The sequence below is a fragment of the Hesperophylax consimilis genome, chromosome 3, assembly GCF_061612785.1.
Source record: "Hesperophylax consimilis isolate HC1 chromosome 3, BYU_Hcon_1.0, whole genome shotgun sequence".
In the NCBI taxonomy this organism is placed as follows: domain Eukaryota; kingdom Metazoa; phylum Arthropoda; class Insecta; order Trichoptera; family Limnephilidae; genus Hesperophylax; species Hesperophylax consimilis.
In genome coordinates this window covers 17,667,041-17,689,043 of record NC_142838.1, presented here as the reverse complement: position 1 = coordinate 17,689,043, position 22,003 = coordinate 17,667,041, and the positions used below count along the sequence as shown (strand labels likewise).

The 22,003-nt window shown below is 32.6% G+C and overlaps 1 protein-coding gene across 1 annotated transcript; it reads right to left on the bottom strand.

Moving 5' to 3' along the window:
• Positions 1 to 547: 547 nt before the first annotated feature.
• Positions 548 to 21,657, bottom strand: LOC149425056 (nucleolar transcription factor 1-B-like). The gene is made up of 17 exons (XM_089650932.1): positions 21,611 to 21,657; positions 21,342 to 21,474; positions 20,120 to 20,238; positions 17,190 to 17,339; positions 15,322 to 15,426; positions 14,942 to 15,063; positions 14,624 to 14,852; positions 14,042 to 14,194; positions 12,866 to 13,017; positions 12,544 to 12,630; positions 12,118 to 12,195; positions 11,624 to 11,722; positions 10,748 to 10,828; positions 8,491 to 8,568; positions 7,458 to 7,574; positions 2,370 to 6,107; positions 548 to 1,706 (listed from the first exon to the last, which is right to left on the bottom strand). Exons 2-16 carry the CDS (start codon positions 21,379 to 21,381, stop codon positions 5,876 to 5,878), a joined length of 1,842 nt encoding a protein of 613 aa, XP_089507058.1. The 5' UTR covers positions 21,382 to 21,474; positions 21,611 to 21,657; the 3' UTR covers positions 548 to 1,706; positions 2,370 to 5,875.
• Between the last annotated feature and the right edge of the window lie 346 nt (positions 21,658 to 22,003).

Below are 22,003 nucleotides of genomic sequence, written 5' to 3'. Positions count from 1 at the left end.
GGCCGCAGCACTATACTGGGCAGTGTTGCCAACGGATCTTGGCCTAATGTTCTTGGCCACATATTCTCCACAAATATTCTACGTGAGCTTGATTTCCCCTTTTATTATTCGAAATCCATGGGGGGGGGGGGGAGTTACTAGAGAATTTCTGTAAAAATAATTCCCCACAAAATATTTGAAATCCATGGGGGGGGGGGGGGTAGCTACGGGATTCCGTAGCTACCCCCCCCCCCATTCCGACAGAGGTTTTTGTGCCTTCGTTGACAACACTGGAAACCATTTGGAGCTGTCAAAAATTTATTAAAATTTACGGGTTTCAATGTCTGTACGTCAAAGTCGCAATTAATCTCAAATTAACGTGATATAGAATGCCAGATTTTGTAAATGTTCCTGATATTAAATGTATTGAGGGCCGCACAAAATAGCTCGGCGGGCCGCATGCGGCCCGCGGGCCGCAGGTTGAGTATGACTGGATTATATAGTAGGGATGCTAATTGATTTCTTTTTTATTATGTCTTTTTTGTGGTAATAAATTTTGGTATTAAATATTTTTTTATTTCTAGATAATAAACCCTTCCTTACTTTTATTTATTGCCACTCAATCCCACGGTAACATCAGTAGGTGGGCAAATGCAACCACTGACAAGACCTAGAAAAACCACACCATGTAAACCTGGCCACCCCTGCACCACCAAACAAGTCACCAAATGTAGCGAACCACTTGGGGTGACCTATGACAGGGGTGTTGGTTAACCAATAAATGGTTCCCGGGGACGGTACTCATACCCGCCCTCCAAAGCCTCCAAGCTTGGCACACAGTCAACTACTGAATTAATGAACATACGAATACCGGCAAATTATAATTATAGAACACGATTTTGTGCTTTCAACTACTAAAAATAATGGCAGAATAGTAGTTGTCGGTTAATTGGGCTGCGGATTACTGATAGAGTACTGTATTTTCAAATAAACTTGTATAATATTAAAAAATTGGTTATTATTTTGGTTGGTATTTGTAGTGCATAATAATAAGATATAAACTAAAATTAACTATTAGTTCAACCTAGTACTTTTTATGAAAATATAAATACTACTATAAAAATATATTCATGTTGATGGGTAAAAATATCAATATTTTTCATTTCTTTAGAAAAAATAATGTGCATCTTAGGATGACAGATTAAAAAAAAAATACTAATAAGTTTCTATTCCTAAGATCCAGATTAGTAAATTAAATAATCGAATTACAATACAAAAATATACATACATTAAAATATACACAAATTACTTAATTTTAAAGCCATAAAATTATGTCAATAAAATAATGACAGTTTTACTAAAAAACGTGGTGAAATTTTTATTCAATAATTATCAAGTTGCTCGACTTTTTTCTACTTTCAATAAATATAATATCCATATATTATTTATAAACCTTCCGGAAGAAATTCTCTAAATGATAGTGAAAACCCCATCAAGCTCGGTTGCATAGTTTAGAAGAACTAAGCGCACAAACAGACAGACGCAAATAGCGACTTTGTTTTATACTATTTTGGGTTATATTACTATTATTACACAGGCATTTAGGTTATTAAACAAAATCACTTTCATGGAAGTATTATTAAATTCGAGCGATATAATAAGTAGGATATAACCTCACTTTTTCCGATAAGATGAAACTATATTATTCACAATATGACATTATTAACCTCTCAGACATAGAATTTTATTTATTTGTGTCCCTTTAAGAACTGTCAGAACGTGATAATTTTTGTGTTATTTACGAGTTTTACTACAAGCTTCATAACTCACGTTTTGGGAAACGTAGCCTCATTCTAAAAAATGTTTTGGAAAGATTATGAAATCCACTATCGCATTGTGTTATTATACGTAAATATTTGCGTTTCTAAATATACATTTTATGAAAACGTCAAAAATATGTAAAAATCGCTTACCATTATTTCAAAGCCTTGAAAAATGTACTTTTTTCTGAGTAGCATAAAGAAATAACACTTTATATATTGAAGAAATATATTTAAAAACTATTAGTCACCTCAAAATATTAACCGTCCAAACTAAAATATTTTTAATAAATTATTTAGAAACGCAATAAATTATTAACGAACATCTTGACAGTTTCAATCGGCTTAGATAATGCACCTCTACGTTCCATAGATATTCTTGAATACAGACGCGTAGCGTTATTCATTATCGATACTCTGTTTTTTAAATCATGGGAATCCGTATACTAGTGATGGAAATAAATCAATTTTTGTAAAATCTCGCGCGTTTACGTGAAAAGACGTTCTAATGTCTTGACCGCTATTATCATATTTACGTCTTTTGACGTTCTAATGTTCTGAGTGGTTAACAGATTAAAACTGACAAAAATAACACCAATAATAGTAAATATATTGAATTGTACTAACATAACAGTGAATTGGTCAGTAGAATAGAAATTATTATTAAAAGCATGAAAATCGGTAACGTAGTGAGTCATTTTTATTGGTAATAATTCGAAAAAGATACTGCACGGTCTTTGCACGATGTGTAACAAAAACACAGTTTAAAGGTCGTGAAATGATTTTTCTTTAGTAAGGCTATCAAAATACAGTACACAATGGAAAGAAAATATGCAACAGGTACGTAGTTAAGGATATATATATATATATTTTTTTTACTACACATAATTTATTCTAGAATCAATTATTCTGTAAAACTCTGCCTTGCCAGGAATGGAACCTACACTATGGTGGTAAGTAAAACACAGTAGAGTAAAGTCTCCATTAATCGGGCAGTTGCCCAAAGTCGGGTACCCCCATAACTCCAAACTGAAGCCAACTTCGCAAATATATTGATCGGTAAAACATGGATCTTACCATCGGCCATTACGAGGCGAACATTGACAATCGTCACTCGCAAGTTTGTGAAGTGTGAGGAATTTTTGTAAAAAAATCTAATTGTATATTAAGGCGGTTTTTACCCTTTCAATACCAGAGTTCCTCCTGAAGAACCTGAACAAAAAATTAATAGGTCTTGATTTTGTCAAACAAATCGCCCCGTATTTTGCATATCGCTTGTGAAGGATATTCCTCAAGCATGTCCATCTTTTATACTAGGTTGCAACCAATACTGTAAATATAATGACAGATCCCGTTTTGGCTGTTCTGCTTGGACTGTGATCCATTATTATTTTTATGTTATCTTTATATTTATACAAGTTACACTGTAAATTAATACTTTTTTTAATTAAACAACAGTTTGCACGATATGTTGTTTTTCCTTACTGATAAAAAATAACCCTTTAAGGCCTAAAAATAATAAAAATCAAATTAGAAATAAATGTAAAATAATTAGCAAAAAAAACTAAATACACAAAAATTTAATTTTTAAATAATTGTTTAAGGTGTTGTTATCATGTTTAAAATATGGTTTACGTGTGGAAATAAAAGTGCAGTGCTGAAAGGGTACACAATGCATATTTTGATAAAAATGGCAAAGTTTTTTTAGGATTATGTGTACGCATATTCATCTCATTTCAGAGGAGAACAATACATGAAAAAATGTGCTCACGTAGAATGTTGTGGTAATGATAATGTAGATCCTAGGAAATAAATTGTACAGCGCCCTTGAGGAGATTTTTCACAAAAACGGCGCTCTACAAATTATCCAATTATTATTATTATGATAACTCTGATTTTATTTGTGACATTTGTCTTTGCGTTAACGCAAGAGAAGATTTGAACACCCTACCATCGTAATACAATGCTGTTTCTAATGTTGGCTCGTAATTTTAGCACAAAAATAATAAATAAATCTGTTTTTAATATTGTCCTGAAGGAAGGGTTTTTATTAAGTGTAAATAAAATTTAAGTGGTCAGTAAAAAATTTATGTATTTTTATTGTAAATTAAAAAATATTTTAAAAACTTAATGTAATGCGATTTATTTTAAAAAATATCTCATTTATTTCCTAAGTATCTGTACTAATAAAATTTTATACCTATTACCGGGTACCCGATATATGGGTAGGCATTCTATCATCGCGACCCGATAATAGGCAGGCGTAGTACCCGATATAAGGGTACCATGCATAATCTTATAAACCAAATTAATATTAATTAAATTAATATTAATATCTAAATTTATAAACCTGGCTGCTAAATTATTTTCATTGTGCATAGATGATAAACAACGAGTATCGTTGGGCACATTTATTTTCAAAAAATTCAATAATTTTTTTCATTTTAGGGCTTCTAAAAAAAATTACTCGGTAAATGGTGACTTTACTCTATCGTGTTTTTACTTACTATTACAGTACTGTAACACTAACCCGCCAGTATAAAATACTCAATACATTCTCATTTTTGTTTTTATCTAGGACAGTGATACATATTTTTATCTCAAAAGAATGGCAAGTTGTGTATAAAAGCAGTGGGTAACACATTCTCTAAAAAGATAAACATTTATGGGTTTAAATAACCCGACAATATTAGAATTCTCCTTACTCCTTATTCATTGGAAGCCGAAATGATTGTTAGTGCAATGAAGGAGAATACGCATCTGGGTTCTACAAACTGGTTTAGTTCAATTCTCACACAACTAAATATATAGAAGCTGAAATAATTGTTTGTGCAATGAAGGAGAACACGCATCTGGGCACTACAAACTGGTTTAGTTCAATTCTCACACAACTAAATACATAGAAGCTGAAATAATTGTTTGTGCAATGAAGGAGAACACGCATCTGGGCACTACAAACTGGTTTAGTTCAATTCTCACACAACTAAATATATAGAAGCTGAAATAATTGTTTGTGCAATGAAGGAGAACACGCATCTGGGCACTACAAACTGGTTTAGTTCAATTCTCACACAACTAAATACATAGAAGCTGAAATAATTGTTTGTGCAATGAAGGAGAACACGCATCTGGGCACTACAAACTGGTTTAGTTCAGTTCTCACGCTACTAAGTACACAATGGGGAGTAAAGCTTTTTCAGTCTTTTTTAAATGTCTTGAGAAGGCTTTTGATTCGACTTAAAAAAAATAATTTGTACTATTGTCAAGGTACTAAGTACATCATTATTTATAATACGACTTCCCTCTGCTGTTTTCTGATCGATTCTTAATAGCACTTTTTGAAAATTTAGATTCACGATGAATTGTCATAATTATCTCACTACTAACACTATGTTTTAGCCTCAAGATAATAAATTTCTTTGTGCAACTGAATTTCTTGGCACGCTTGACTACTTTTCGACAATTCATCAAATTTTAAAGTTGATTTTTAGTTCTGTGAAGGTTATTTCATCATTTCAGTTTTGTGAAACAACTGGCCAATAATGATAACGGAACTTGAATAGAACCTTCACAGAACTTGAAAATCAACTTTGAAAATGGATGAATTGTTCAAATTCTGTGAAACACCCGTCCTGTATTTATCTAGGCTACTAAATAGTAATTATTGACAAACTTATATCTGCACACAGGAGGAATTACTGAAGGAGTGAACTATTTCTTAAATCTAAAGTTTTTTGTATTCCGAATATCTTCACCGGATGCATAGTTAAGCATGTCAATATGTATGAGCATTTTGCACTTCTTCTACATGCCACTTCCCCTTGTCACTCAGTGCCCCCGTGCCCCCAGGGCTCAGGGAGCGCTACTGCACATTTTTTAAACACTGATCTATAAGAAAGTAGGTGCAGGTAGTAGTTTAGTCAAACTTGTAAAAAGTGAGGTAGATTCTTGAAATGATTCTGTTATCAACAATTTCAAATGTGACAGAATAAAACAACAATTTTCTTAATATCTATGGCACACGCATGTACAGCATATTAAAATGCAAATAGTCAATAAAATGAAAGTATAAATCGTTACGCTGCATCTATCTTTGATTTCTTATATTTTTTTAAGTCTTTAGAAGACAAGGAACACAAGAATGCTTCGAATTCTGTCATATAGATCTCCTTGGCTTTTTTGAGGGCTTTCTTGTAAGTTTTCCGTTCAGAGCTTGACAAATTATCCCACGCCTCATTGAGTTCCTCCTCTGAAGCATACTTCACTTTTTGTTTCTTCATTGATTTTGCGAAAAGTTTGATAGGCAATCTGAAAATTAAAAGTCGATATTGAAATCGTGCAATAAAATACATATGTGCTATAATTATGAAATACAAGAACATGGGACGATAAATGTAAAAAACGTACATAAAATTACCAAGAAAATCATATATAACTATTACATTTAACTAAGTATACTGTGCATGTTATAGAAGCAGGCTCATTGCCAGCTAGCAACTGCTTCTATGGTCAAGCGTTATAAGCTTGCTGTTGATAGCTCCTTTGTAACCTTTCCTTTATTCTCTTAAATTCTTGGCGAGTATGGACGAACCATGTCATTCAAACCAATGGAGTATGAACGACAAGGTTATAATAATCAATTGATATCAATTTTTTTATGTGTCACACAAGAGCGCCCCTGTCTTCAAAGTATAAAGACAAGGGAACTACGTCATCACCCGGTTGGGCAGCGTCATGGAGCGGGTTAAGGTAGGGGCTGAAGGAAGAAATTTATTAATGCGGGTCTTGGAGGCCTGGATTTTTGAAGGAGAAAGAAAAAAAATAATGTGTATTTTTTATGAGTACCATATGTATTTATATACATAATAATATAATAAAAGTAATTATATCATTACAATACCTTTTTTTGTTTAAACTATGAAAAAAAAAACATATATAAAACTCACACTCTTATAGTGTACCTAGTCTGCAAAAACTAATGATGTACTAATTATTTAAAAATTTAAAAGCTGAAACCGATTCGACTTTGGATTGCTATTCCATAGAAGAGATCGATCTATTTCATAGATTCTATGAAGTAGATCGGGTGGAATCCCAGCTTAACCGGGAAAGTGATGCACCTATCAGATGGCAGCAAAATAGAAGTTAAACCTAAGCGCAAGCCAAATACTAAGTATAGTGATCGCGCTTTCGGAGCATCTGGGTTGGAATAAACTCCCTCCGGAACTAAGATCCATAAGAAGTCCAACAGATTCAGGTCTAAACTAAAACATATCTTTTTAAGCTGAGAGAAAGTCCAATTATATCCAATTTTCCAATTATGTCCTAAATCCTGTATCTAAATTTCGCTAATAAACAATTAGTTAATGTTAATCTCAAGTTACCTACCAGGTAAGTATGGTACTGTATATTATCTCCGTGTATAGTAATTAGATCATTGTAAAGTGTATTATATATTAGTACAGCGCCCTTGAGGTGATTTTGCACAAAAACGGCGCTATATAAATCATCCAAATACAAAGGAGTTCTCAGAGGCAAGACCATAAATAGATCAGGTGGGATCCCATTACACATTAGAACACATAATCATGTAGCCTTAGATTTTATTTTGTTTCATAACACATAAACATGTAAAATATGATATTTTGCAGTACTTACTTTGGTGGGGGTCTCGGCTCTCCTTCAAACAATGAAATTTTCTGGCTAATAGTTTCATTCAGCGAGACATTAGGATCTACTTCGGACATTTCCTCCATCTCCGTCTTATTTTTCTTTCTGTAAATTTAATATGATTACTCATAAGTTGGGTTCCTTCTGGTAACAAGTTTTAGTTGCACAACATAAATCAACGGTTTCAAATAATTATAATAATGTAATGTGAAAGATTTAATTCCTGCACCATGATGCATATTATATCAGAAGCAACATATTGAACCAAAATTGTTGCTAATGATCGTTTGGTTCAATTTGAAGTGTTAAATGGCGCTGAGGGAATTTGACATAATAATAACATTTGGCTAATTTATATAACGCCGCTTTTTAGAAAAATTTCCTCAAGGGCGCTCACACATAGTTATCATTACCACCTGCTGCGTATAATATGCATCCGGTCGGTGACTCGGAGCCGAGCCGGAGCATTTGGATCCATCCATTAATTTAATCATTTTCCAAAATGCATTTATTAATTTTTTTTATTTACATTTGTCTAAAAGAATGTGACCTTACTGGGTTATCACGTTCTAAAAATAAATTAAATTGCACAGATAACTTTAATGACTCAGTAACAACCACTATTATTCCTTTTACTATTTATATTAGCAGTTTTTTTTGTACAAATCTAGAGTTTTATTCTGATATTGATGAAATTTTGCACACTGGACCTTCAAAACAGGAGGAAGGTCAATGTCAACATGAGAACTCCGGGGACTTCAGCCAGTATTATAATGCACCGAGATAATTTATTGAATCATAATATCGTCATCATTCGGGCAAAAGTCACAACACACATTTTTGAGATGCTTCAAATTTGAAAGCCCTAATATGTTACATAAACTTTAAAATGCGGTTGTAAAGTTTATGTAATGGAAATTTCAAAGTTTTATCTATCGTATAATAATACAAAAACATGAGATTATTTCTCACAACAATATTTTTATTTGCAAAACTACAAGCTAAAATAATAAAATCTTACTTTTCAACGTTAGTTTCCCTCTCAAGTTTTTCATGATGTTTCCTTTTCCTTGTTTTAGGTGTATCATTTATGAATGGTCTAGAATAAATGAAAAATATAGAGCATTTACATAATATGGCAATTATAAAGTGGAGTATAAAGGGAGTGTCAAGTAAAAATTTAGAGCATTTACATAATATGGCAATTATAAAGTGGAGTGTCAAGTAAAAATATAGAGCATTTACTTAATATGGCAATTATAGGGAGTGTCAAGTAAAAATATAGATCATTTACATAATATGGCAATTATAGGGAGTGTCAAGTAAAAATATAGAGCATTTACATAGTATGGCAATTATAGGGAGTGTCAAGTAAAAATATAGAGCATTTACATAATATGGCAATTATAGGGAGTGTCAAGTAAAAATATAGAGCATTTACATAATATAGCAATTATAGGGAGTGTTAAGTAAAAATATAGAGCATTCACATAATATGGCAATTATAGGGAGTGTCAAGTAAAAATATAGAGCATTCACATAATATGGCAATTATAGGGAGTGTCAAGTGAAAATAATTGGGAAGGAGAGAAAGGAGGAAGGGCAGAAGGTATTCAGACCTGGTCACTAAATATACCTAGGTCTTCCCCTAGAGCCGAGGTACCCAACCTGTATTTTTTTTTATGTGAATTCCTTCCTCAAGAGTCCCAACTGCTCCCAACCGTCTAGGTAGTGAGGAGGGGAAGGAGATGGGGGAGTAAATGGCTATTCAGATCTGGTCACGAAACACGGCTAAAGCCATTTCAAGCAACGTTTCTATTCTGAATGGTGGTCTGATACCAGAGTGATACCGAGAGTATCATCCAATCTAGAATGTGCCGCAAGTATACTAAATAAATTGTTAGATAACACAAATTAATCAAATAAAATATACTTGCGTATGCCGTGATTTGAACCCGCGACCTTCAGCTTGTTAGTTGAGAGCCTTACCCCTCGACCACATAGGCTGTCAATTTTCTGTTGGAGCCTTTGCCCACATTTTAAGTAGATATGTGCATTTTTTTTCCAAAGCACTATTAACCCTTGACCGCCCCACAAGCTACTTAAAGCCGCGTAATCACCCACGAGCTGTAACCGTAATCTTCATTCACCGTAATCATAGTGTGTGTGTGTGTGTGGCTCAAAGAGCCCTTTATGCCGGCTCGCTGTTATGGATACAGGGGTGTAATACTCAATAGCGCCTGGTTACTGACGAGTTATGGTTACAGCTCGTCAGTGAGTACTCGGTATTGATTGCCGTTGGGAATCACTGTGCCAGAGAAATATTGAAAGTATCTTCCACAGTGATGAACTTGCATTACCTTAGCATCAACTTCTAAAAACTAAGGACGGTTGTTTCACAGAATTTGAACAATTCATCAAATTTTAAAGTTAAAATTTAAGTTCTGTAATTATTTCTTCATGGGCCGGTTTTTTCACCATACTTTGTATTTACAAGTTCTGTTATTTAACAGAACTTGAACAGGACTTTCACAGAACTTAACTACAAATTTGATGAATAATTCATTTGTTTCACAGAATTTGAACAATTATTGCTCAAATTCTGTGAAAACAACCCATCCTAAATGTTTTATGATTTTATGGCGATGTCAAATTATTCCAAAGAATTGCGAAATACCTTCACTATTTATTTATTTTTGTCTCAACATATTGAGATAAAATAAATAACTCTTAGAAGTTTTACATTACGGTCAACTTATTGAACCCCCATTTCAATCATCAATTCGACAATAATAATTATGTAGCGACAAAGAATTTTAGACAGTTGAACAAGCCCCACTGACCGCCGTTTTTCCGCTTGTCAGTTTCTGGAGTTTGCTTGATAATCTTATCACCGGCCAATCAAATACAACTGCCGAAGGGTCGAAAATTGGAGGTTGGCACAAACCAAATGTAAAAAAAATCGGAATGCGGATATATGATGGCCTGACTTGAATTTTGCTTGCTAACAATTTGAAAAACATTCTCATATCGCTTGTTTACAATTTAAAACCAATAAATGAGCAAGGTAGTAGTAGTGACTTGTTGAGTTAAGTATTCAGAAATTGTGTTGACCAAATTATTTGCCCGGTATATCAGTGAATCGACCTAGTTATAACAATCAAAAATTATATGAAGGTAAGCCTAAACTAAAATTTTGTTTTGAAATTGCTCATTATAGCCGTGAACTCGCTATTGCCGTGATCGACTGTATTGAAATATTTCATTTTTATACACACATTGATTTTGGGGTCTTTTCTTCAGGTGTGTCAACTTCATCCTTGGTATTCTTTTTCTTAATTGGAGTCAGGATTGAAGGGCTGAAAATATGGCGAGATTAGTACCTGTAGTAGTGTCAACAAATTATTATTTTATTTTCAAGTTTATTCAAAGATTCAGGCCTGTTAACTCCTGTCACATTCACATTATAAATCATTCAGAGCCATTTACAAAATTTTTACGGTCCTTATTAAACGCATAATAGGACGTTTGACAGCTGAACACAAAACGATCAAAAGCTGAAAAGGGTCGAGAATCGACGTTTAAAATGACTGACAAAATTCAAAATGCCATTGATACATCGCTCTAGTTCGTTTTTATCCAACAGACCAAAACGTAAATCGGGAGAAATAGCGCTTTAAAGTATTTTTTTACGAAAAACGCATATACAATGAAATTAGCTCATTGTAGCTTACTAAAATGATTTAAAGTGATAGAAATTATTATTTTTAAGTAAAATTCGTTCCAAATGTTTAAAATTACGCAGAAAACACGTTTTTAATATGGATGTAGGACAAAGTGTTGGATAAACACGCTCGGAATGTTGTTTAATTTTGGTGGACTTAAGACAAATTGCGTCTTGAAAACACATTAAAAATATTTAACTTTTTTTTAACTTGTACCGTATAAATACATGATTTCTGAGAACAACTGCATACTTAACTCAATTTTTCCAAAAATGGTCTGTTGGACAAAAACGAACCAGAGCAACGAATAGTCAATTTGATGGTCATCAAATGTGATGGAATATGAAACACCCCAACCTAAGTCTAAGGTGTTAATTCATGTCTTTTTAGTTGAATATATTTTAATGCCGAATGGTAAAACATACTTACGACAAATCAAATTTATTATCTTCTATTAACTCTTCATCTGCAGATGTGGCTGTGTTTTTTCGGACACGCTTTTTGGTTGCATTTTTTGGCTTTTCCACACTAGAAATGTATAGATGTTATGAAAATTAAAACCAAAAAATTAAATACACATTATCAATACGGATGAAGTGGTACTTCAGTTATATGAGCAGTTTGCGAGTGAAATTTGTAACCGGTGGTTTGATCTTGGCATCTTTTCCATAAGCTTGGAGGCTTATGGAATAGCATAGAATTTAAGAAGTAGGTCAGCGAAATCAGGCTTTCTATGCAATAGAAACAACCCTAACTTGAATGGTTGTCAACTTTCATTATTTGAAATAGACCATAGAATATATAAGAAGGGAACCCAACATTAGTAATGATTAAATTCTTAAAATTATTTCGCACAGAAACTGCATTTGTGTCTAACAAAATGTTCTTATAAAATTATTCAAATATATAATTTTTATACACACTTTGATTTTGGGGTCTTTGCTTCAGATGTATCAACTTCATCCTTGGTATTCTTTTTCTTTGGTGTCAGGATTGAAGGACTGAAAACATGGCGAGATTAGTAGAAGTGTCGACAGGTTTTTTTTGTTTTATATTACGTTATTTTCAAGTTACAGGTCTGTGAACTCTTGTCACATTGACATCATAAATAATTCTGAGCCATTTTGAAAATTGAACGGACCCCGTTAAATCCATTAAAGCATGCTCGACAAAATTATCAAAAGCGGAAACGGATCAAGAATCGGCATTTAACAAGGACTGTAAATATTCAAAATGAAGCTGATTGTAAATTTGATGGAGTATGGAACCCCCCACGTAAGTCTAAGGTGTTAATTCATGTCTTCTTGGTTGAATATATTTTACTGCCCAAAATGGTAAAAGATACTTACTACAAATCAAAGTTATCATCTTCAATTAACTCTTCATCTACAGATGTCACTGTGTTTTTTCGGACACGCTTTTTTGGCTTTTCCGCACTGAAAATGGATAGATGTCATGAAAATAATACCAGGTATAAATCAAAACATTAAATACAATTAATCAAGACGGATGAAATGGTATTTCAATTATACGGCCAGTTTGAGAATGAAATTTGTAAGCGGTGGTTTGATGTTTGCATCCATTCTTGTAGTACTTTTATTGTATCATAATTGGCCACAATGCAACAAGGACTAAAACCTAGAAACAACATTAGTTGGAAATAATAATTACCTTAATGTGGAGGCTTCCTCGGGATGCCGCTTCAGGAACTTCTTCAGATCAAGTTCGTACTGTATCTTTTGGTCCTTTAGTTGCTGGGTCAGGGCGTTGTGCTCCTTGGGGCTAACAGTCTTCCACCTCCGGCCAATTTCTTTCATCCGTTCCTGAGAACATATGTCAATAAATTGATACCAAATTAGTTTAAAACATGACAATGTACTATTATTTATTTAACCCAGAGTTGGGGGAATTAATATGTGAAAAGGAAAAAGCAAATAACCCATATTTATAAATTTTTACAAGAAATGAAAAGTTGTTAGATAACGGTCCTAAATAACAATGATGTGCAAATTTGTAGTTTTTCTGTAAAACTGTTTAATGTTTCGTTTGCAGTTTTACTGTTTTTGATCATATATTTCTCCAATTAAATGAATAGGTGTTAATGCAAAATATCAAACAACATTATATTTCAAGACTTCAAAACATTGTTCTTCGGGACCGTCGATATTGTCTATATATATAATGAAGAAAAAAGTGTTAATAATGCAAATTTTAAAGTCTTATCAATTATATGGAGCCATTTGAGTAAAAGCGCTATACAAATTATTCAATTAGTAATATCAAATGGTTCTACATCATTGATAACATGAATCAATTCTTTTCTTTCCTTGTAATATGAACACAATCTTTTTGACAGACACCTTCACATTTATTATAAAGGGAATTACTATTTCGTTAAATAAAAGAGTTTGAACAAACCAAGTGAAATTGAGGGATATCCTAATTCGCAAATTGATTTCAAAATTGCCTTTGATAGTAAACAATTACATGTATTGTGTTTTTACAAAATATTAATTGTTATATTTAATTATTGAAGACAATATTAGCGTATAAAACTAAAAATTTGAAATTGAAAAATCAGAAAAAGATACGGTGAAATCTAGGAGGGCAAGAGTCCCGGGTTCATGTCCTAGATATGACCGTACCTTTTTCTGATTTTTCTCATCAATATTTTTGTTTAAGAATCGCTAATACATCTTCAATAATTAAATATTACAATTTGAGGTGTTACTCGTTAAGTTATCCCAAAAATAAATATTCATCCTAGACTATTATCAATTGTTTTCTTTCCGGTCTCTTGGAAAATTTTACAAGAAAGTTACACTGTATTTACATAAATGAACATACCCGAGGACTGTACTCTGCAAGGATTCCAGAACCTAACATTTTTTTAGAGTAAAGACTATAAATGTTGGATGGTGGCTTGTCCGGTTTCCCATTATGTCGGTCGTGCCTCTTCTTTGCGGCCTTCGTTAACGTTGACTTTGCCAAAGGATCAGTCTAAGAAAAATATTATTAAAATATGTGATAAAAAAAATTTAAATCAAAAGTTTCAAAGGACCCACATTCATTATACTCATGCACTGACCTTGCGTATGTGCGATTTTTTGTTATGGTTACATTAAACAATGATAAATGTAATTATATACGTACAAATACATCTTATATTTTCCTTTACATTTTTATTTTATTTCTATTACTTTTCATTTATTCCCTATATTATTTTTTTTGTTATTTATTGCCGCTTGTAGAGATGGCTTGTTTTTATAATATATAAATAAATGTATGTAACAAAAAAATATATTAACAATATACTTTTTTAAATTAATACATTTAATAAAATTATTTAAAGAGACTTTGATATTTAAAAAAAAAAAAAAAACTAGCAAAACTAACAAGCAAGTTAGAACACATTTTATCATAACCAACCATAATTATATCACTCTGTTTTTCTTCAGCTGCTTGCAGCCACGGTAACTTGTCATCAACAGGAAGTTCTTTCCACTGTTTACGAAGTAGATCGAAAACATCTTTAGGGGTTTTGTTGGTTAAATCCTGATTCTTATGTTGATCTTCTACATACAAATTGAAAGCTGTTATCTTTTTAGGTAGTTTCCGCAGTTTCTCTCTGCCGTCAGTCACTTCAGGGTGTTCTGCCCTAAAAGTTGATACGGAGATGTCAGCTTTATACTCATTTAAGTGGTTTTGTTCATAATAAAAATATTACAAAAACATCAAACTACTTACAAAAAAATCTCCAATTGAGCTTTATACTCCTGTTTGCACAGCTCAGCTCTTTTTAAGTACTTTGATTTTTTCTTGTCTTTTAAATTACGGTACCGTTCCGCAATCACCTTAGTCCTTTGAGGCTAAAATGGAATTGTTGGTAATATAAAATATAATAGATATCAGTTAAGATTTAATTTTTTTTTATCATTTTCAGATTACAGCTTCATCAAGTTAGTAAATATCATATCAAAGAAAATTCATGACTCCTGCTGTCCTCATTTTTCCTAGGAGAGTTACATTCGTTCTAATCTTAACATATTATGTGCAGTGACCCAGATCAGTGGCTGACCCGTCTCTCCATACCCTCACTTATAATACAATATACCGAGCTAACTTACGAGACTTAATTTGGGAAACTCTTCTTTAACACTCCCCGCGTGATCGGCACAGTACAGAAAGAAGGCACTTGCTGGCCTCTTAGGGTGGTCCGGGTGTTGATTCTGCTAAAATGGATAAACTCTATATATTAAATGTTTAATTTATTCAGAGGAATAGGAAAAATGTTTTTTAATGTCGGTATAGAGAAAACACATTAAATATACACAAGTTTCAATTTCAGTCAATGTACAGTAAGGAACACAATAAATACTTGGATTGCTTTTAAAGAAGTTCATCATCTGTCAAATTATGCTTTCCTAAATGTATCTAAAGACTTATTTCATTGTAGAAAAACTGATAAAGGAGGTACCAAATAACACTCAAAGTTGTGTTAAATTTAAATTTAATATTATATCGAAAATGAATATTTCTGTACTGGAAAAAAACTTTCAATCGAATTGCTATGAATGTCTATGGATGTGCACTTGTATCTGCCCTTATCATTTCTGGCAGAAAACTTAAGCTCAAGTTTTTGGCTTTAGGTGTTTCGCGTTACCTTCTATAAATGTCACAAACTTCACAAACGTCACATGGTAAATGGAACTTGACTAATTTATTTTATACTCAACATCATAAATGCAAAATTAATTCACATGTGTAACTGTATGTTTCCTAAATATACAAAAAAAAAAATAAAAACACTTATTGTTTGACAGTTTGAGTGGAATATTATTTTTTACAGCAGATTTTAAGTACATATGAAATGCATTGAAATGAAGGTGAAGCAGATATTAGAAACAATTGAATTTGATAATAAAATTGTAAGTTTGTGCAAAACATAAATGCTTATTTTCTCAAAACAGCCATTTCAGAGATAACGTTTTTTGCTAGTATACCTACGACTATGTTTATTTTTTTAATTATTTATATTTTTGCAAAATAATAATATTACACTGCATTAAAAATCTTATTGTAGCTTAAATAGATAAATAAAAATACATTTCAAATAGAAAGTCATTTCAATAGTTCAGGTTTATTATTTGTGAATCTTAGATTTTGTGTTCTTCTCTATTTTTAACGTTATTATGTTCATATCTGTGCAGTACATTTAATACACATCACGTAATATAATATCGAGGGCTTAATGTCAAAATACGTTATATGCCTTTGAGGTGGATTTTTCACAAAAATGGTGCTATAGAAATAATACAAACATTATTACGAAAACATACAAACAATTCTAGGGCTTAAAGTCAAACAACGTTTTGTACAAAAAACATACCTCTAATTCGAGGGTTTAAAGTCAAGCAACGTTTATCTACAAAAAACATACCAATAAAAATAATTGGTACCTTTTTGTAGATAACTTTTTTTGACTAAGCCCTCGAATTATTGGTTTTTTTTTTTGTAGATAATGTTGTTTGACAGGGGAACGGCTGTGCAGCATTTTTCATGCAAAACTTAAATTTGGATTACAGGCTAAAATACCAAACCAAACTGAATAATCATTTTTTATAAATCAAAGGGTGGTGATGTGCTAGTTTATTTATTAGTGTTTCAAATTATAAATGTAGGCAATAAAAAAAAATCGTTTTTTCACAATTTTAGAGGCAAGTTTGGCAATTATTTGTGACTTAGTAATTACTAAAAAAATAATCTTTTTTACTATGCAAGTGTAATGAAATATAAATTATGAGAATTGTTAAAAAAACTATATTGAAGGGTTTAATTAAATTTTCAAATGACCGATTTCCGTTTAAAAAAATAATTATATTTAGTTTGGTCAAGTATTTTGGGTTCAAATCCGAATTTAAGTTTTGTATGAAGAAGTTCAGCCGTTCCTCTTGAGCCCTAGATATACCTATTTGGAGGATTTCAATCAATTTACCTTTAATTTATAAAAATCTGTCCAAGGATGCTGGAGCCATTCCACAGCATCTGACAACAGTTCCTCCAACAGCCTGAACCCACGAAGTCTTTGGAAAATCAAATTCCACATATGCTGACAAAGGGGGCCGCTATATTCATCGAATGCAATCTATTCAATAGAAAATGTTAATAAAAACAAAATTATACTATGGTTTGCACAGCTACTGGATTCTCATGAAAGTATTTTAATTGATTGCTAAAAAATTACGAGGAAAGGTTCCAGAACTGGAGTCCAACATTAGAAATTCCCCACTTCGAAAGACTGCTGTTCCAACTGAGCTATTAAGGTATTACAGCTTTGTACAAGCAGAGATTGATGTGCATTTACTTTTTTGTATTCTGCAAAATCCTGCAAAGGTGTCAGGATTTTTTTTTTTTAAATTTATTTCATCAAAAAATTACAGAATATATAATATATCATTAGTAGGTTGTATAACTATATATAAGTTAGTAACAATGACATTGTTGAAAGAATGTTACAATAATAGAGAAGTTTCTAATAGAAGAAAAAGTAAATATGTATGCAAGAGTGTTATATTGTTATTGATTATTGTTTAAAAAATCATTAGAACTAAAGGTAAATACTCCTCCCATAAACACGAGCTCCTGGAGCTCAACTTATGGAGTAGTAGAATTAAAAAACAAAAAAATTATATATATATATATATAAGTCTGCATATTGTTATCATTTATAATGTTAAATAATTTACAAGTAATATATAAAAATAAAAAAATAAATATATAGAAATGGCATAATATACCATATTTTAAGTTGTGCATAACCTGCCTCACTAGGCGAACCTGTATTGAGGCAGAATTTTTAATTTTTTGCATATACACAATACAAATAAAGCAAGTTTTAGCAAATAATAATAATAATAACTATCAATGACAAGGCGTTTGTTTAGGTTACATTATTGTTTGCATATACACAATACAAATAAATACAGCAAGTTTTAGCACAATACATACTACAATAACTGTCAGTGACAAGGCGTTTGGGTGAGGGCACCAGTATATGCTCGATCAATAGAATAAATCCAAATTTTAACATTTTTTTAAAACTCTTCCTGTGTTTGACTCAGTTTAATATTTTCTGGGAGCATGTTGAATATGTTTGTGGCAACGTATCTAAAGCTACGTTGACCAAAGGTGGAATAAAGTGCTGGAACTTGCAATATGTCTTTGTTCGAATTACGCGTAAATCTTAAGTTTTTTTTAAATCATAAAGCACGTGTTTGTTTTTAACCTTTCCTCATCTGTGGTGTGTATTTACTACACATTGCTTCTAATAACTTTAATAACTCTATAAATATAATAAATTCTGGGTTCAGATTTTAAGTATTCCTCCGTTATACATTTATGCACTGAATTAAAAAATAATATATTTCATAGTTTTCAAATTCAATTAAAAATCAGAGTTTTTTGTTAAAAATCGGGAACAAATACACCAATACAATCAACCGTGTGATACTAAATACGCGAAGAGTGTGCGAGGAAATGACACGCTATTGATGTCCCGCTTTAATTCGCTATGCGGGAATATGAGATATCCATACTTCTGCAGTTGTAGTTTTTGATTTAGACCATCGATACCTACGACCGCACAGCTGTGTTTGTGCCAGCTGTGCGGTCACTAGCCAGTTGGCCGCGAACCGTCGTTAGATGTGGACCCCTCGCACGTTTCTTTAGCATATGCCGATGGTTTTTTCATGTTTTCAGCAATTAAATTACAATTATTATCACTTTTGATATAAAATATAATAAACATAATCGATTAGCTATGAATATTCATATTTTTCCGATATTAAATCGCTTATTTTGAGATGTGTATTGACTACACAGCACCGTAACGCGTGTATTTTTTTAGCACAGTAAGGGAAAGGTTAAAGAGATGCATGAGGATAGTTTTTACATAGATCTGTCGAACATCAAATACTCTCATTATGTTGAAAATTAAGTTACTGTTTGCAGTTTGAGGAAGTTTGAGAATATTTTTCTGCGCATTTTCAACAGGATCTAGAGCTGATGAAGTACCCCCTCGCCATGCAATGATACCATACTCAATGATAGATTGGGTGATTGCAAAATAAATCGTTTTTAGAAGTTGTAAGTTAAGGAAGTTCCTTATGGATCTGAAGAAATGTATTGTTTTCCTAATTTTATTTGCAATGATCTGAGTATGTAGATTTCATTTCAGGTATGGGTCAATGGTGAGGCTGAGGTACTTCATCTGTGGAGTGCGCTCTATACTGGAGCATTCATTGGAATTCATACAGTTATGTATTTTTATGGAGTGAAGTTGAAGTGACATATTTTGTTTTTTTCATGTTAAGGGTAAGCGTGTTTATATCTAACCATTTTTTAACTAAGCTAATATTTGTTCAGCTTTTTTAAATAAAGCTGACCAATTGTTGTCTTCGAACAGTAAGCTATGCTAACAATGCTTCCCTCAATTTCAAGATTGCAAGAGTTGTTAATATACAGTAAGAACAGAGTCGGTCCCAATACGCTCCCTTGTGGAATTCCACAGTCAGTTGAGCGCTGATTACTGAGGGTATTCTGTATTTTAACCTAATATGGGACTCAAACTTGGAATATTCTCTTGCCTGGACTCCCTAGATTCCGTGAAGACATAGACATCCAAATTAATAGACGAGCCAATCAGGGAAAGGGGAACAAAGCAACATACGTGGAGGCATGACGGTCCATTTGCCTCCAGCTCATCGAATTGATACCCAGATTTCAAGTTATAGCAATTCTATTTATTTGAATGTCTATGCATGAAGAGTATTTTTAGATCACTGTGTCATATTTCATGAAGGATCTTTGTGTGAAAAGATTAATGATATTATGGTAATATAATAATAATAGAATGCAATATCATACCAAATTCCAAGGGAGTCTAGCAGCTCTTGATTGGTGCTTAAGGTTATCTTTCGGAGGAATGTGCAGCCTCATCCGAGACAGCAGTTTCTCAATGTCTTCCGAGGGCCAACTGAGCGAATCTATAATATTTAATAAAATCGTATTATTATCGTATTGAGTAATGATGGTCAAGAACGATAACTCGCAATTGAAAAATTTAAAATGGTATGATAAAAGTCGCCTGTACTTTCTATGGATGTATTGAGAATTTTTTGTTTATATGAATACCTCACAAGAGTCCCAATTTCTCCCAACCGTCTAAGCCAGTGAGACCATTGCATCCCTATTGGGGTATTTTGTGAGGCTGAGGAAATAAACTTAGTCCATAGTACATAATATCAGCCCATTGTTAAAAAAAAATGGGAGAAAAAAAAAACAACATTTTTTTTATTGGTGTCCGTTGTGCACTATTAACCCTTACATGGGTCAAAAAAGATCCGGCTAACCTTTGATCTATTATAAATCAATAGCCGTTCGATATTCACACTATTCTGATGGTTTTCCTCAGTCACATAGGCACCTAGGCAGACTAGTTAGTAGTTGTTTCAATGTTTCAACAGTGCTATATACGGATGGGTGGTTGCATGCTCTGGCTGTACAACCATTCAACTTGATAGCCACGCCCCCTTATCACATAGAACACATATACCCAGGGTTCAAATTTACGTTCAATTCAAACAGATTGACACAACTGCTCAACCAAATTGAGCCGTCTGTACGCCCATTAGTTTGGTATGGGGATACCTATTCATTATGGACAAAATAATTTTGATCAAAAATTTTGATAAACTTGTCGAATTCCCCTGCATGCTTATTGCGCAAACAAATTATCAACTTAATTACTACAAGAAATAATTATTTATGTCGTGGGAGATGGGAAATGATGCATTAGAGTTCAATTTTTTCCCAATAAAAGTTCATACGCATAAATTATAAAAGTTCATACGAAATACGCATAAATTATTAAAATAACCCAAACTACTCAACCTATTTTGCGAAGGTTTACCCCCGACTAAAATAGTTGCCTCCATTAGATATTTAAGTTGAAATCAAGTGTTGTTTTTTAAGAGGTTTGCAGGCAGGGGAATACGACAAGTTTACCAACATTTTATCGTATTGTAATCAATCAATCAATCAAATTTCATTTAATTCCTGATAACAACAAAATAATGTAGATACTTACCATTCTTAAATTCTTTAGATTTATTCTGAATGTCTATCATCTCGATATATTAGAGGCCTTTAGTAAGAGTAAAAAACACACGGTTTTCAAATATGGTTTAAAATAATAAAACTTTTTATAACAAAAATATAACCTAAAACCGAAAACTTTTAACGTAAAAACAATTTGGAAGACCACCTTTTAGGTGAAAAAACAAACTGCTAATGGGGAGGAGAGGTGAAATTCTGAAAAGTTGATAATGTTTTCGAAAAAATTGATAGTTATTAGACGTTGGAGGGAAAATTCGTGGGTAGGCTTTTCACCAAGCTAAACCAAGCTTTTTGATTTTGTAGAATTGTCGAAAACACAGACCACAACCGTCAACCAAGATTCCATAGACGGATGCACGTGGAAATACATCCTAGTGATGGGCTTATTATCAGATTTCGAACTCGAAGACATCGACAATCGAAAATCATCGTCTCTCATCTGTTTCTCGTTTTTTTTTTACCTAACCTAACCATGACGCCGTTTCTCCGCAGCGGTAGGCAGAGAGGATGGACCGCCAAACAACTCGGTCTTGACACACACTCCTTGCCTCATTCACATTCATACATCGTCTAACATATACTTTTCTATTATTCTGACTCTTGATATGGCCCTACTCAAGCGTCTGATTCACT